This window comes from Aotus nancymaae, unplaced genomic scaffold (genome assembly GCF_030222135.1).
Source record: "Aotus nancymaae isolate 86718 unplaced genomic scaffold, 86718_ANA_hifiasm-v0.15.2.pri h1tg000020l, whole genome shotgun sequence".
Taxonomy (NCBI): Eukaryota; Metazoa; Chordata; class Mammalia; order Primates; family Aotidae; genus Aotus; species Aotus nancymaae.
The window spans coordinates 52,880,508-52,896,076 of record NW_026988432.1 but is presented as its reverse complement, the minus strand read 5'-3'; the positions used below and the strand labels follow the sequence as shown (position 1 = coordinate 52,896,076).

Below are 15,569 nucleotides of genomic sequence, written 5' to 3'. Positions count from 1 at the left end.
AGAGTAAGACTTCGAAGGGACATGGAACAGTCACATGAGGAAGGATTGACCAGGACAGTGAAAGGAAGAGATGGTAAGGACATGTTTGTCAGGCTGGCGTGTGGAAAAGGATTGGTCTTGTTCTCTGAGACATAGGGACAGAATGTACAGAAAAGAGTAGAAGCAAGAGGGAGCTCTATTTTAAATCATTCTAAGGAAGAAGTGTCAAATGTTTAAAGATGAAACAGATTGCTTTAAAAGGAGGCAATTTCTCTTGTCACTGGAGGTATTCAAGAAGCTTCAACTTCACTGGCATCTTATTCACCAGACTAATGCTCTGCAACCCTCATTTCCCCCACGCCAATAACAAAAATAAGCAAACTGACATGAGGATAGTAGCTATTGCCAAAATGGAAGAAAATGCTCATATATGAGACTTGCTTGTTCCTGTTCAAGTTGTTTTTTTTTTAATTCCTTTTTTTTTTCCTTCAACTATTAATGGACAGATTCCTTGGTGGTCAAAATGCAAGCTTTTTGGGAAAATTCCACTAATAAATCAATCATCCAGAGAAGCCTAGTCCCCCATAAACTATTCAAAGTGGTGTTGAAAATTGTCAAGGAAACAAGACCAGGCTTCCTGGCCAGAAGCCATTTACAGACTAATTGAGGAAATAAAAATATCACAATATATGCATATAAGAGCAAATGGCCAGGCACAGTGGCTCACACCTGTAATCCCAGCACTTTGGGAGGCTGACGTAGGTGGATCACTTGAGGTCAGGAGTTCAAGACCAGCCTGGCCAAGATTGGGAAACCCCATCTCTATACAAAAAAATACAAAAAATTAGCTGGGTGTGGTGGCAGATGCCTGTAATCTCAGCTACTCAGGAGGCTGAGGCAGGAGAATCGCTTGTACCAGGGAGGCAGAGGTTGCAGTGAGCCAAGATTATGCCACTGCACTCCAGCCTGGGCAACAAGAGTGAAACTGACTCAAAAAAAAAAAGCAAGTAAGGTTTTTTTAAAAGGATGAATAAAAGAAACCCATGATTATATATAATAAATTAAAATATATACAAATATATATAAAGGGAACATTGTCTTTGAATGGCAAGATCAATGATGATGCTTTTATCTCATTTTTCTGACTTGCCCAAATTTTCCATAATTAATTTATATCATTTTTTACAATTAAAAGTAAATGTGGTTTAAAATGTATTTATACACACACAAAGAGTGGAATATTATTGGCTCCTGAGAATAACAGATATAAAAACCTCTTGCAGCTCGTCCAGGAAAATGTTAAGCTTCGAGTTTTGCTGTTGTGAAAGTAGATTGTTCAGGGGGACATGAGAAGACATGTCAGTGTCAAAATGCACAGCATGGGGAAAAGAGTAGGCGCGGAAGGGGTCAAGAATGCCCAGTGTTGACCAGTAGGCTTTACTGTAGCTGAGAACCTCAAAACTCAGCTTATATGTGCTGTATTGGTAGTATGGGCCCACTGACATTGTATGCCCGTCTCTATCACATGTCTGTTACACCGTTTTGTAACTTGTCTGCCCCCCATGTTTCATGGGACTGTTAAATCACAGAGCAGCAGGGATTTTGTCTTGATATCTTTGTATTTCCAGCATCTAGCATGGGGCTCTGGCACACCATAAATGCTCAGAGGTGCTCAGTGAATGTTTGCACAATGTTCTTAAATGATGCCAGAAGCAGCACGAACATACAGGAGGCTATCCAATGAAGAAAGCCTTAATGTGAATGACTGAGAGGCTTGGCCCTTTATAGAATTGACCTTTGTAGTGAAGGAATTGAGTATATAACAGGAAGGCCACAAAAGAAGTTCCTGCAGTGAGCCTGCTGGGAGATGAGAAAGCTGCCTGGTCGCTGGCATGGGTGAGGGAGGGAAAAGGAAGAGCTAGTGGGCTGGGCGCAGTGGTTCACGCCTGTAATCCCAACACTTTGCGGGGCTGAAGCGAGCGGATCATGAGGTCAGGAAATCAAAACCATTCTGGCCAACATAGTGAAACCCTGTCTTTACTAAAATGCAAAAAATTAGCCAGGTACAGTGGCATGCGCTTGTAGTCCCAGCTACTTGGGAGGCTGAGGCAGGGGAATTGCTTGAACCCGGGAGGCAGAGATTGCAGTGAGCTAAGATGATGCCACTGCACTCCAGCCTGGGCAACAGAGAGAGATTCCGTCTAAAAAAAAAAGGAAGAGCTAGTGATGCCGGGTAGTTGGGTGCCATTTTAAGTAGTGGCAAAAACTACAATTACTTTTGCACTGACTTAATAAAACCTTGCAAAACTGGCTTTTCTGAAAGCCAAGTTAAAGAGCAGATGAAGAGTAAATTTAATAACAATGTCTTCTTTGGTTATTTTCTGATTTCAGACTGCATAAACCAAGAACCCAAAGATAGCAGCCCTGCAGAAGAATGTGATGGTGAGAAATGAAAGCCCCTCCTCCTCCTTTCCAAGTTGTGGGGTTTTCTTTAAGATATATGAGCCCCATGCTGGGTCATGCAGTTTCCAGTTTGGGAAAGTACAGGTGGAAGGAGTGGAAAGAGGACTACTTAAGGTCAAATCAGCTTCTGTTGACTACTGGCTGTATGACCTTCAGCAGGTGCCTCTGCTTCTCCAAGCCTCAGTTTCATCATTTGCTAAGTGAACATAATAATTAAGACCTACCTCATAGGGCTATTAGGGAAATACTTGTAAATGTCTTATCACAATGCCTGGTAAATTGCAAGCATCCCATAGATGAAGGCTGTTATTATTTTCCTCATGTATAAAGTGACCAACAAGTTGCATGGAATCTCCATTTCTAAAATGTTCCCTGTGCATAGGGCTCTCCCTTTTTCAGAAACCACATCCCTCCCTGAGAAGGCCAGGGCTGAGGTTGTCCCCTATGGTGATCTGTGTGTGTGCCAACTGGGCTGCACAGCACTTGCGCTCTTTTCACATTCCCGTGGCTCCAGCCGCAGGACATTTGCCTTTGATTGTGGCCCCTACAGATTGCGACAGCTGTGTGATGACCCTCCTGAACGACCTGGCCACCATGGGCGAGCAGCTCCGCCTGGTCAAGTCTCAGCTGCAGGGCCTGGGTGTCAGCGCGGGGCTTCTGGAGCAGATGAGGCACGTGGAGACCCAGGCCAAGGACCTGAGGGTAAATCCCCTGTGTGTGGCCCAGAGTAGACACGTGGGGAGGAGATGGTGCAAGAGTGGATTCTCCATAAGCAGGAGGGGAGAGGTTGACTCCTGAAAAGGCTCAGGGATTGTCCTCCTTCCTCTGATCCAAATGAAGATAAGATTTTTCCTGGTGGAAAAGCATTTTTGTGAACACACAAAACTAGCACATCTAAGTGAACAATACTTACTGAACATTTCCAGGCTAATTTTTCTCATAGAGCCTTTATTTAGTTCAGTATCTTGCATTCAGAAGTATCAAACACAGGTTTGTGTTAAATTGATATTAACTCTTCTTTAAATGTTGGATAGAATTTTTTCCACTGAGGCCATGTGAGCCTGGCATTTTCTTTGTTGGACGTTGTGGTTTTTTAAAATAAACCATGAATTTAATTTTCAAAGAATAGGCATAAGACTACAATATTTGGGCTGTTTCTTCTTGAGTGATATTTGGTCATTTGTACCTTTCAAATAATGTGTCCATTTCATCTAAATTACCAAATATATTGACATAAAATTGTTCATAATGTTCCCTTATTATCCTTTATACATCTGCAAAGTCTGTAGTCATGCCCTCTCATTCATTTTCTGATATTGATAATTTATGTCGTATCTCTTTCTCTTATTTTGGCTAGAGTATTATTAGTTTTATTGATCTTTTTATTTCATTGCTTTTATCCATTGTTTTTCTGTTTTCAATTTCATTGATTTCTGTTCTTATCCATTTTTTTTCCTTCCTTGTGCTTGCTTTGGGTGAAATTTGCTATTCGTTTTCTGGTTCCTTAAGCTTATTTTATTGATTCAAAATCTTTCTTGATTCTAACATAAGCATATAATCCCATCAATTTTAGCTGTATCCCACAGATTTTGCAATGTTATGTTTTCATTCTCATTCAATTCTATGGATTTTCTGATTTTCCTTGTGACTTATCTTTAACCCATGTGTTATTTAGAAATGTGTTGGCTGGGCATGGTGGCTCACACCTGTAATCCCAGCACTTTGGGAGGCCAAGATGGGTGAATCACTTGAGCCTAGGAGTTCGAGACCAGACTGGCCAACATGACGAAACTCTTTCTCTACTAAAAATACAAAAATCATCTGGGCGTGGTGGCGAGTGCCTGTAGTCCCAGCTACTTGGATGGCTGAGGCAGGAGAATCACTTGAACCCTGAAGGCAGAGGTTGCAGTGAGCTGAGATGGTGCCACTGTGCTCCAGCATGGGTGATAGTGACAGAGCAAGACACCGTCTCAAAAAAACAAAAATGTGTTATTTAATTTCCAAATTGGGGGATTTTCCAGATAACATTCTGTTATTCATTTCTGATTTAACTCTTTCATGGTCAGAGAACACACTTTCTATGATTTTAGTTCTTTTAAATGTGTTGAGGTTTGTTTCATAGCTCAGAATGTGGTCCATTTGGGTGAATGCTCTGAGTACACTTGGACGGAAGGTGGCTGCGCGGGTATCCTGAGAAATAATAGAACCTAAAGTGCCCCACAGGGCAGAATAAGGCTCCCTGGGGGGAAACAGGATGCTGTGCCCATGAATGGGGACTAGAAAGCAGCCTGGAAACTGCCCCAGGCTCACTGTTGCGTGATGGCCATTTGAAAGCCTAGAAAAGCTACAGGGGCAGGACAAATCTACAGACCTGGATCTGTGCTGGAATGTGACATCCTCTCAGCGCCACCATGGTCTACAGATCCTCAACTGCCAAAGTAAGGCCCGGTCCTAGACCGCGGGTGGGGGATTCCACTGGGCGTGGTGATAACCATAAGTGCACTAGACAGGGCCCGGAGAGTGCAGAGAGAGGGGAATTCCCACCCAGAATGAGCCTGCAAGCATTGTCAACAGGCAAGAAGAAAGACACCCAACAGAAGCAACAGTCAGGAGATGAGTTCACTTCGGATAAAATGAAAACGATAGGACAATCTGAAATTTACTTTGCAGAATAACACCCAATAAAAGGAAGAAGAAATTAGGAAATTTGAGGGGGGAAACCACCAGAAATCAAACTAGAAGAGGTAGATATGAAAAGACCCAATTGAAAATCATAGAAATGAACAAATATACTCATTGAAGCAAAAGAATTCAGCAGATGAGATCAGCTCTAGTCTAGATACCGTGAACAAGGCTTTAGGGAAAGTTTAATAAGTACTTTTGGGTTGAGGGCTGATTCTAGTGGCTATAGCTGAGTATATGTAGCAAAAGATGATTCTAAAAAAATGAGTCTTTTCTATCCTCTTGGATAATTTTAGTCCAAGTTTTATAGGCTTAATATGGAAAAGAGGAGGGGAGAGCATTTATGTTTTGAGGAAATCCACACAGCCCTGCAGCCTCCACCATTCTGCACACATGCCATGTGCCACACCCTGTGCTAAGGGTTTTACTCAAGTCTCACAACCTCCTCATGAGGAACATAGTATTATCCTCATTAAACAGGCCGGGAGAAGCTGAGCAACTTGCCTAAAATCACACAGCTGCCACATGGGGAAGAATTCAAATCAAGAGCAAACCCTAGACCATGCTTTATCCACTCCACCTCTTATCCCGGTGTTCTGCCGACAATCTGTGTAATGACGTGCCTCCCTTTCCCCATGCTAAAGTTAAAATAGAACTATCTTCTTGCCATTTCACACAAACATGCAAAAATTAAGAAAGATTAAATATAAGAAGGGAAGTAACATTTTTGAATGCCCATGTGTACATGACATTTTAAAATACATTAGCTCACTTATCACTAAAACCAACCCTGCAACTAAATATTATAAGCCCCAATTTAGTAATGGAGGAGCAAGGCTTAGTGAGGCTCATCTACTATGTGGTAGACTTAGGGTTTGGACCTCGGCTTCAAAGCCTGTGTTCTTTTACCCAACACGGGTTCTGACATACATATTGAGGTAATAATGCCATTTTTTCTGTGAACTTTTTCAACAGATTAATACTTTTTTCCAAAAAATTGAAAATAATCACTATTATAGATATTACGTACAGCAGTGTCTAAGAGTCTAAGAGTAATGAGGCAATTTAGCCTAAAGAAAGGGCAAGGCACCCAGTCTGTGGTCCTGAAGCAGTCACTGATAAGCTATACAACCATGGACAAATCACCCGACTTCTTTGGGCTTCCATCTTCTCGTTTGCAATATGATGTTCAACTGCACGAGCTCTGAGTTCCCTGCAGTGAACAGATTCCTAATGGTTCCTTCAATCAAGTAGCCATATGCATTGCTTTTAGTGTTGTCAGGTTAACAGCAGGTTTTTAAAAACTATGTTTATTATAGAATCTGGAAATTAATCAGGTAAGTAGTATCGCCCTCATTTCTACAAGGTTAGGTAATTAATTCCAGTGAAGTAACTGTTGTCTCTTCACATTTGTCACATTTGTTACTTTATTTTAGAGCCGTATCACAATGTACATCAGAAAACAGATTCCTTATGTAACTTATTTCAAAGAACCACATTTGTGTGTGTGTGAAACTGACAGTAGTCTGGCCTAATGACTCTTCATTTATAACCCTGTTTACCAGGTTGACAGCACTTAGTCTAAATTGATACTGTAAAGTGACATTCATTTGTGTTTTATTTCCAGAATCAGTTGCACAACTACCGTTCTGCCATTTCAAATCATGGATCAAAACTAGAAGGCCTGGAAAGAGAACTGAGTGATTTGAATCGGGAATTTGAGACTTTGCAAGAAAAGGTAATGTGTTAGGTTCATTTAACTTTTGAGGTTTTTCGCTTTCAAAGTATTTTTATTTGTCCTCATCAACTTAATTTGTTCCTAATCAATTTATCTTTCACATAGGCTCAAGTAAATTCCGGAAAAGCACAAACATTATACAACAATGTTAATAGGGCAACCCAAAGTGCAAAAGAACTGGATATGAAGATTAAAAACGTCATCCGCAATGTGCACAGTAAGTAGAGTTACTAAGCCCAATTACATTTTTTTGGTTACATAATCTTCATTGTACACTAAAATAATTCCCTTTAAGATTTCAACATTATGCAAAGAATCCCATACTGATACTAAAAAACTAATACAAAACCTCCACAAAAGTTTCTGCCTTTTTTTTTAAGTGGCCTACTGGAGCCCAGAATTCCCAGTTTAATAAACTGCTTGATGTTTCCTAGTTCTCTTGAAGCAGATCTCTGGGACAGGCGGAGAGGGAAACAACGTGCCTTCAGGTGACTTTTCCAGAGAATGGGCCGAAGCCCAACGCATGATGACGGAGCTGCGGAACCGGAACTTTGAAAAGCACCTGAGAGAAGCGGAAGCTGATAGAAGGGAGTCTCAGCTCTGTAAGGACGCTCCCAAATTCTTACATCCAATCCGTTCTAATTGATTTGAAATACAATGTGCAGAGTACAATGTAAAGTTCCCCGCAAAAAAATATTTGCACAGACTTAATGAGACCTCTTGGAGATGGGACCCCATCTAAGCATAACATTTATTTATGTTTCATTTACATCTTATACACATCTTGAAGGTAATTTTATACAATATTTTTAACAATTCTGGGCATGAAATGAACTTTTTTTGTGTGTATGAGACAGAGTTTCACTCCATCACTCAGGCTGGAGTGCAGTGGTATCATCTCAAGGTGGAAGGCCTCATGGGTTTCAGCAAATATTACTGTTAGAGCATCACGTGGTGAAAATTGGTAGCCCCCAGGAGACCCAGAGCCTTTTCTCCAAGTTACCAAGAGGCTATAGAATACAACAGTTTACCATCATGCAAAAAAAAGTTTCTTCTAAAAGTTAGATATGGTTGCCTCTTTTTCCTTCTGAGCATTTTTCTGATTCTCGTTCACCTCTTTCCGGTTTTCTCATTATGTCATTATCATTAGTGGTCCCTCACCACTACTGAATTTTTGAATCACAAATTGATACTAGCACTACTAAGGATCGAGTTTCCCTTTCCAAAATGCTTGGGACCAGATGGTGTTTCAGATTTTTTATTTTTATTTTTTGGCTTTTGGAATATTTGCATAGACCTCTTGGAGATGGGACCCCAGTCTAACCACAAAATTTATTTATGTTTCATTTACATCTTATACATGTATCTTGAAGGTAATTTTATACAATATTTTTAATAATTCTGTGAATGAAATGAACTTTTGTGTGTGTGTATGAGACAGAGTCTCACTTCATCACTCAGGCTGAAGTGCAGTGATGTGATCTCAACTCACTGCACCATCCACCTCCTGAGTTCAAGCTATTCTCCTGCCTCATGCTCCCGAGTAGCTGGAATTACAGGCACCTGCCACCATGCCTGGCTAATTTTTATATTTTTAGTAGAGACAGGGTTTCACCATTTTGGCCAGGCTGGTCTCAGATTCCTGACCTCGAGTGATATGCCTGCCTTGGCCTCCCAAAGTGCTGGAATTACAGGCGTGAGCCACCATGCCCAGCCTCTGAAACGAACTTTTGACTGCATTTTGACTGCACCCTGTTGCATGAGGTCAGATATGGAATCTTCTACTTGTGGCATCATGTCATTGCTCAAAAATGTCAGATTTTGAAGCATTTCAGATTTTGGCTTTTTAGATAAGGGATGTTCACACTTGTATTACAAAAACAAATAGAAAAAGGATATACTAGAAATTAATAGAAAACATCAAAAGATTTGACTAGAGAAAATGCCTCATTAGCTCAAAACTGAGAAATGTTAGTTTGGTGCTTACTTTTTTCAGATACTGGTATTTATTCTTTAATAAAATGATAGATCAATGGTAAATGTAGACACTAGCAGTTTTCTTGCTTAAATTTGTATCATTCTAATTGAATACGAGTCTTGACTTTTAATTGTAAGTATGCAGTATTCACAGTGGAAGGAGCATGCACTGTACACCCTACAGCCAGCTCATGTTCAAGTCCTAAGCCTGACTGGCCATGAAACCTTGGGTCAGTCCTCTCATTTCTTTCGGCCTCCATCTCTTTATCTAAAACATGAGAATGATAATTATTGTTTTCCAGTGGAAGTTAAATGAGGCAGCATGTACAGTGCACATAGCAGGTCTGTGTCAATGTGAGTTTCCTTTACCATCCCCTCCAAAGTTCAAGGGAAACCATGAAATGAGTAGAAACTTAATTCTCCCTCTGTAGTCTTTATAACCCAGCTTCAATATGCCCATCTGTCAAGTAGAAAACATGAAGTGATGTATTACAGTGCTGAACCGGATAAAGACCTGGCAGAAAATCCATCAGGTGGAAAACAGTGGGCTTGCTGACAGTATACGGGCTTCTTTAAACGAATACGAAGCCAAACTCAATGATCTTCGTGCTGCGCTGCAGGAGGCAGCTGCCCGAGCCAAGCAGGCAACTGGCTTGAACCAAGAAAACGAGAGAGCTTTGGGAGCCATCCAGGTGAGTTCACAGTTTGAAGCTGCACACTTTCATTAATAAGGATGAGAGGAGAAGGGATCTTTATTATTAATAAAGTGGCATAGCCAGGCACCTGTTTGTACATCTGATTATACCACCTCACACCCGGATCAGACAAGAATGAGGCATTAAGTACAAAACCATAGTCGTTTCTACTCTTCAGCTACCAGAAAAGATTCTGAACTTAAACCACAGACAAAGCAGTGCAAACTGCTTCACCTGCATCTCTGGCTCAAAGAGTGGAGGAATAACGTTGCCAAGTAGATGAGAAATTAATATTACTGTAATTAATTCAAATTATGTATTATGTTTTCAGTAATTTACTTTTTGTGTCGGATACGTAAACATAATTATCATAATCACCCTAGCAAAGACATTTTAAGCCATTATCTGCTTTATAGGAAATAAGTTAAAGTACAGGCCACATACAGAAGCTGCAATGACAGAATTTAGAACTCTGGATTTTATAGTTCATATATATATTTTTTGTATATGTATAAAATAAATATATATATTTTACATATATGTATAAATATATATGTGTGTGTGTGTGTGTATATATATGTATATATATTCTTTTTTTTTTTGGCACCACCATACCTGGCTAATTTTTGTATTTTTAGTAGAGGTGGGGTTGCACCATGTAGGCCAGGCTAGTCTCAAACTCCTGACCTCAGGTGATCCACTTGCCTCAGCCTCCCAAGTGCTGGGATTGCAGGCGTGAGCCACCACACCCAGGCTTATAGTTCATATTTTTCATGTGAACATTGTATGCTAAAACAATAAGGCCAGGTGCAGTGGCTCATACTTGTAATCCTGACACTTTGAGAGGCTGAGGCAAGAGGATTGCTTGGGCCCAGGAATTTGAGACCAGCCTGGGCAATGTAGTGAGACCCCATCTCTACAAAAAAAATTTTTTTTTTTTTTTTTTCTTTTGAGACGGAGTTTCGCTCTTGTTACCCAGGCTGGAGTGCCATGGCAGAATCTCGGCTCACCGCAACCTCCGCCTCCTGGATTCAGGCAATTCTCCTGCCTCAGCCTCCTGAGTAGCTGGGATTACAGGCATGCGCCACCATGCCCAGCTAATTTTTTGTATTTTTAGTAGAGACGGGGTTTCACCATGTTGACCAGGATGGTCTCGATCTCTTGACCTCATGATCCACCCACCTCGGCCTCCCAAAGTGCTGGGATTACAGGCGTGAGCCACTGCGCCCGGCCCAAAATTTTTTTTAAAAATTAGCTGGGCATGGTGGCATGTGCCTGTAGTCCCAGCTACTCAGGAGGCTGAGGTGGGAGGGATTGCTTGAACACACTGGTGGGTGGGGGGCAAGGCTGCAGGGAGCCATGATCAAGCCACTGCACTTCAACCTGGACGACAGAATGAGACCTGTTTCAAAAAAATAAATAAATAAAAACAACAAAAATATGAGAGGTTATATAGGTTATAAAATGACCGTAAAATCAAAGTTGACTAATGTAGAGCAGACCCCAAAACAGGAGGAAGTTGGTAAATGAAAATAAATGATGTCTCCTGGGCCCAAGCAATCCTCTTGCCTTGGCCTCTCAAAATGTTAGGATTACAGGCATGAACCACTGCCCCGGCCTTATTGTTTTAGCATACAGTGTTCACTATTAAAAATACTAACTATAAGGCCAGGTGCAGCAATTCACACCTGTAATCCCAGCACTTTGAGAGCCTGAGACATAGTGGATGACTCTATGCTTAACTCCCGAAGTCTCTTTGGATGGTACCATGTCTGTGTGAAGTCACTGATTATGCCAAGGGAAGGGAGCAGGACCTAACTTTCACAGGCCTCTGAACTCTGGCAGCCTTCCAGCCTGGCCTCTTCAGGTTCTGTGTAACCTCTCAGTCAAGTGCCTACTGTGTTCTCATTGGTACTGGCTGATGGTTGATGATGGTTTACTTACCTAAAATCTTTTGGTCTGTTCCGCAAGCCAGATTTTGATAATATACCCATCTCGTAGGGCAAGTTGACCCCTACTGTAGAAACCTTCTTCAGCAGTGATAGCAATTGTTTCATTGGCATCTCATTTAAGGAAACTATGATAACATACCTCTACTACAAAAAGAACTGATTTCCTATCACTTTGTAATTGCCTAGACAATGGTGAGGTTCAGGAAAGCATTCTGACTTTGAAATTACTTATATGATGTTGTCCCATAATTTGTCTATGCCTTCCGAGAATATATCATGGAGCTCTAGCACATATTTTTTTAAATTTTCTCCAGAGACAGATGAAAGAAATAAATTCCCTGCAGAGTGATTTCACCAAGTATCTGGCCACTGCAGACTCATCTTTGTTGCAAACCAACATTGCACTGCAGCTGATGGAGAAAAGCCAGAAGGTAGAGGAAACCGTCATTCTCTAGAAAAATCTAAAAACATTTTAATTATATTGCGAGAAAACAGTGAAATGGGCTGACCTACTGTTTTGTTTTATCAAAGTATAGTCTCTTGGATGGAAGGGAAATATACTGAAATGTTAACAATAGTTCTCCCTTGCAAAAGAAGTATGAATGACTTGTCTTCTTACATTGATATGTAATACCTAGTTTGTCTGCAAGGAGCAAATCACTTTTGTGATAACAAAAAAATTATTATGCTATTTTTAAAACATCAAACATACCTTTATTAACAGAAGATATTTAAGACTTGATAAAAAACTGACAAAATTTCTTAGCAGTTCAATGGGGATTTTGAAAGTACCTTTTATAATAACTATTTCTAAATTATAAAAAAGTCCTTTGGTTTACTACAACTGTATCTTGATGATAACATTGTGCTTTTGTAAAGGTTACTAAAGGGTTTCTCACCATAATGAGAATGTTCGAGATAGTGGCAAGCTTTGGGGAAATACTCCCACTGCTACTGTCTGAAGTGATCAAGGATTGACTGCTGTGGTAAATAGACTTAGAAAATATAACATCTCATTGTTGCCCCCACATCATTTATGATAGAGTTTGAGAAATCAGCATCTACATTCTTTCTTGAATTTATACTATCTTTGTTTATTTGGAAAAAATAGGAATATGAAAAATTAGCTGCCAGTTTAAATGAAGCAAGACAGGAACTAAGTGACAAAGTGAGAGAACTTTCCAGATCTGCTGGTAAAACATCCTTTGTGGAGAAGGCAGAAAAGCACGCGCAGTCCTTACAAGAGTTGGCAAAGCAGCTGGAGGAGTAAGTGCATGGCCCAGGAGACCTGAAGGGCACGTGGGCTGAGCGCAGCAGCTTGTCCTGAGACAAGCGAGGCCCTCCCATGGGGTGGCTGGGTCTCCAGAACCTGGAGGAGGACAGAGGGCGGGGTCAAGGACAATGCCCCAGGCTCAAGTCAGAAGCAGAACAGCAATGAGGGCACTAATTCCTGGTCATGTCCTTTGGGCACAGCTACAGAGGCCGTCACCTCAGGTCTCCACTTGCCAAATGAAATGGAAAAGGGCTGGGCTCAAGTTGATGGCACCACTGCAGTCAAACCCGGGCAACAAAGAGAGATTCTGCCATCTCTTTATTTTTTATTTTTCCATATCTTAAAAAAAAAAGGAAAGAAAAAGAAGAAATAGGAAGGTTTGGGGGACGTCAGCTGCTGGTAGAGGAAAGCTGTGGGGGGTGCCTAACCCACCCTGTCTTCCAGGATCAAGAGAAACGCCAGTGGGGATGAGCTGGTACGCTGCGCCGTGGATGCCGCCACCGCCTATGAGAACATCCTCAATGCCATCAAAGCGGCTGAGGACGCAGCCAACAGGGCCACCAGTGCATCCGAGTCCGCCCTCCAGGTGAGCACCTGTACCAGCAGCTTCTCCACAGTCACTGTGGAGATGGCTCATTTTTATATTTTCTTTCTGTGGGCTCCTAGAATGTGCTCTAGATATGGGTAATTTCTATATTTGACTATTTCATGTCTGTAGCACAGTTTTAAAACTATGAATAAAACCAAATAGGAATTACCCTGATAATCAGTTTTCAGACTGAACGAATATTATATCCATATCTTACCAGGTATGCTTTTATGCTGTGATTGTTAACCAAAAAGAGACATTTTTGCAAACAACTTGATGAGCATTTTCATCAGGTCATTTGGTCTTACATCTCAATGTGTCTATGGAGTCCTGTGGGATCTTATATGCACCATATGATAATTCCCATATCTGAAAATAAAGAGCAAAATATTAAATATCAGAGTTCAGGGGGACAGGCCTTCTTGAATGAGTGAAGACTTTTCTGTCCCAAAGCTTGAAAGCCTGAAAACAACCAAGTTCTCTCTTCTGTTATTGTAGGGGGTTTTGTACGAATGACAGTGAGCCGCTAAACCAAGTGTCACATAATTTGTCAGCATGCCACCAGAGATAGGCCCACCTCCCCAAGCCACATAAGTCACATAGGTGTTAGGGCTACCTGGAACCCTAACTGTATCTTTTAGGGAACAATATAGTTCTAACTCCTTTCCCCTTTGAACTTCATCCTTAAAATTAAGGGCTTCAGATTGGATAGAAATCTGATTCCATATTTCCTAACATATAGCTATTAAATGCTTTGCTTTCAGACAGTGATAAAGGAAGATCTGCCAAGAAAAGCTAAAACCCTGAGTTCCAACAGTGATAAACTGTTAAATGAAGCCAAGATAACACAGAAGAAGCTACAGCAAGGTATCGGGGGAGTCGGCAGCAGCAGGGACAGGCGGGAGCTTTAAATGACCTCTGGGACCAGGTGGAGCAGCCCTAGAAGCAAATGTTGTTTTTGAGTCTCAATGTCAATGAAGATGATACCTTTTATTTCTTTAATTTTGTAACTATTGTTATTTGTAATAGAGATGGAGTCTCATTCTGTTGCCCAAGCTGGAGTGCAGTGGCACAATCATAGCTCACTATAGCTTTGAACTCCTGGGCTTAAACGATCCTCCCACCTCAGCCTCCCAAGTAGCTGAGATTACAGGCATGCACCATCATGCCCAGCTAATTTTTGTATTTTTTTGTAGAGGCAAGGTCTTGCTATGTTGTCCAGGCTGGTCTCAAACTCCTGTCCTTACAGGATCCTCCTGTCTCAGCTTCCCAAAATGCTGGGATTACAAGCATGAGCCACCATGCTGGGCCCAGATAATATTTTTAAAATTCATGATTTATTTATCAATTTCATGTATCCACCCGTATTCTAAATATCCCCCATCCTTCATATACAAAATTAACTAGAGCCTTATAAGTAAATCTTTGAGTGCTAGGCCTATTTGGGTCTGGCCTTGGTGGGGAGGCTATTTTAATTTAATCCACATGTGATCATGGTATTGACAACCCACATATCAAGCTCATTGGTTTGGGGTCATTAGGATAACTGCTTTAAAATTTTTTGTTTGTTTATTTTGTTTTTATTTGAAATGGAGTCTCGCTTTGTCACCCAGGCTGGAGTGCAGTGGCACAATCTCAGCTCACTGCAACCTCTACCTCCTGGGTTCAAGCGATTCTTCTGCCTCGGCTTCCTGAGTAACTGGGACTACAGGGGCACACCACCATGCCTCGCTAGTTTTTGTGTGTTTAGTAGAGACAGAGTTTCTCCTGTCTCAACTAAAAATACAAATCCATATTTCCTGGTATGACATCTGTTGCTCTACAAAATGTGAGCTTCAAGGTAGGCTCAGTGTGGTAAATAGGGTTAGGGTGCTAACTATGTTGGTTGCTATGTAAACCAGTCTTGGAATCCTAACTGAAGCCATGAATCATCAAGATAGTCTTAAAGCATTTGATGGTGATTTTGAATGACCCAAGGATGGCAAAATTATCAGCTGGGAATGTCTAGTAGCTCCCTTTCTTTCATGGAATTTTAAAAATATGTCACTTTGGAAATTAACAGAAACAGTGCCTACTTTGTATCCGTATTACCTGGATGAAGCTCTTTCAACAACACTCCTTTCTTGTCCTCTGACAGAGGAGGATCCTTTCTGCCATTCATCCATTCACTCATATATTCATTCACTCAACAAACGTGCTAATATTAAGCCTCAAATAGTAC

General features: G+C 41.1%; 1 protein-coding gene across 3 annotated transcripts in view; it reads left to right on the top strand.

Moving 5' to 3' along the window:
- The window catches only part of LAMA3 (laminin subunit alpha 3), a 90,603-nt gene that overhangs the window by 29,929 nt on the left and 45,105 nt on the right, over positions 1 to 15,569 (top strand). For 2 of the 3 annotated variants that reach the window (XM_064379328.1, XM_012445048.3), the window contains 10 exons: positions 2,371 to 2,421; positions 2,993 to 3,144; positions 6,752 to 6,862; positions 6,968 to 7,079; positions 7,297 to 7,464; positions 9,335 to 9,531; positions 11,801 to 11,917; positions 12,598 to 12,752; positions 13,204 to 13,345; positions 14,113 to 14,215. In XM_064379328.1, coding sequence (XP_064235398.1) covers positions 2,371 to 2,421; positions 2,993 to 3,144; positions 6,752 to 6,862; positions 6,968 to 7,079; positions 7,297 to 7,464; positions 9,335 to 9,531; positions 11,801 to 11,917; positions 12,598 to 12,752; positions 13,204 to 13,345; positions 14,113 to 14,215 — 1,308 coding nt within the window. Of the gene's footprint in view, positions 1 to 2,370; positions 2,422 to 2,992; positions 3,145 to 4,498; positions 4,881 to 6,751; positions 6,863 to 6,967; positions 7,080 to 7,296; positions 7,465 to 9,334; positions 9,532 to 11,800; positions 11,918 to 12,597; positions 12,753 to 13,203; positions 13,346 to 14,112; positions 14,216 to 15,569 lie in introns of those variants that run through there. The other variant, XM_012445049.3, reaches the window with a different exon arrangement.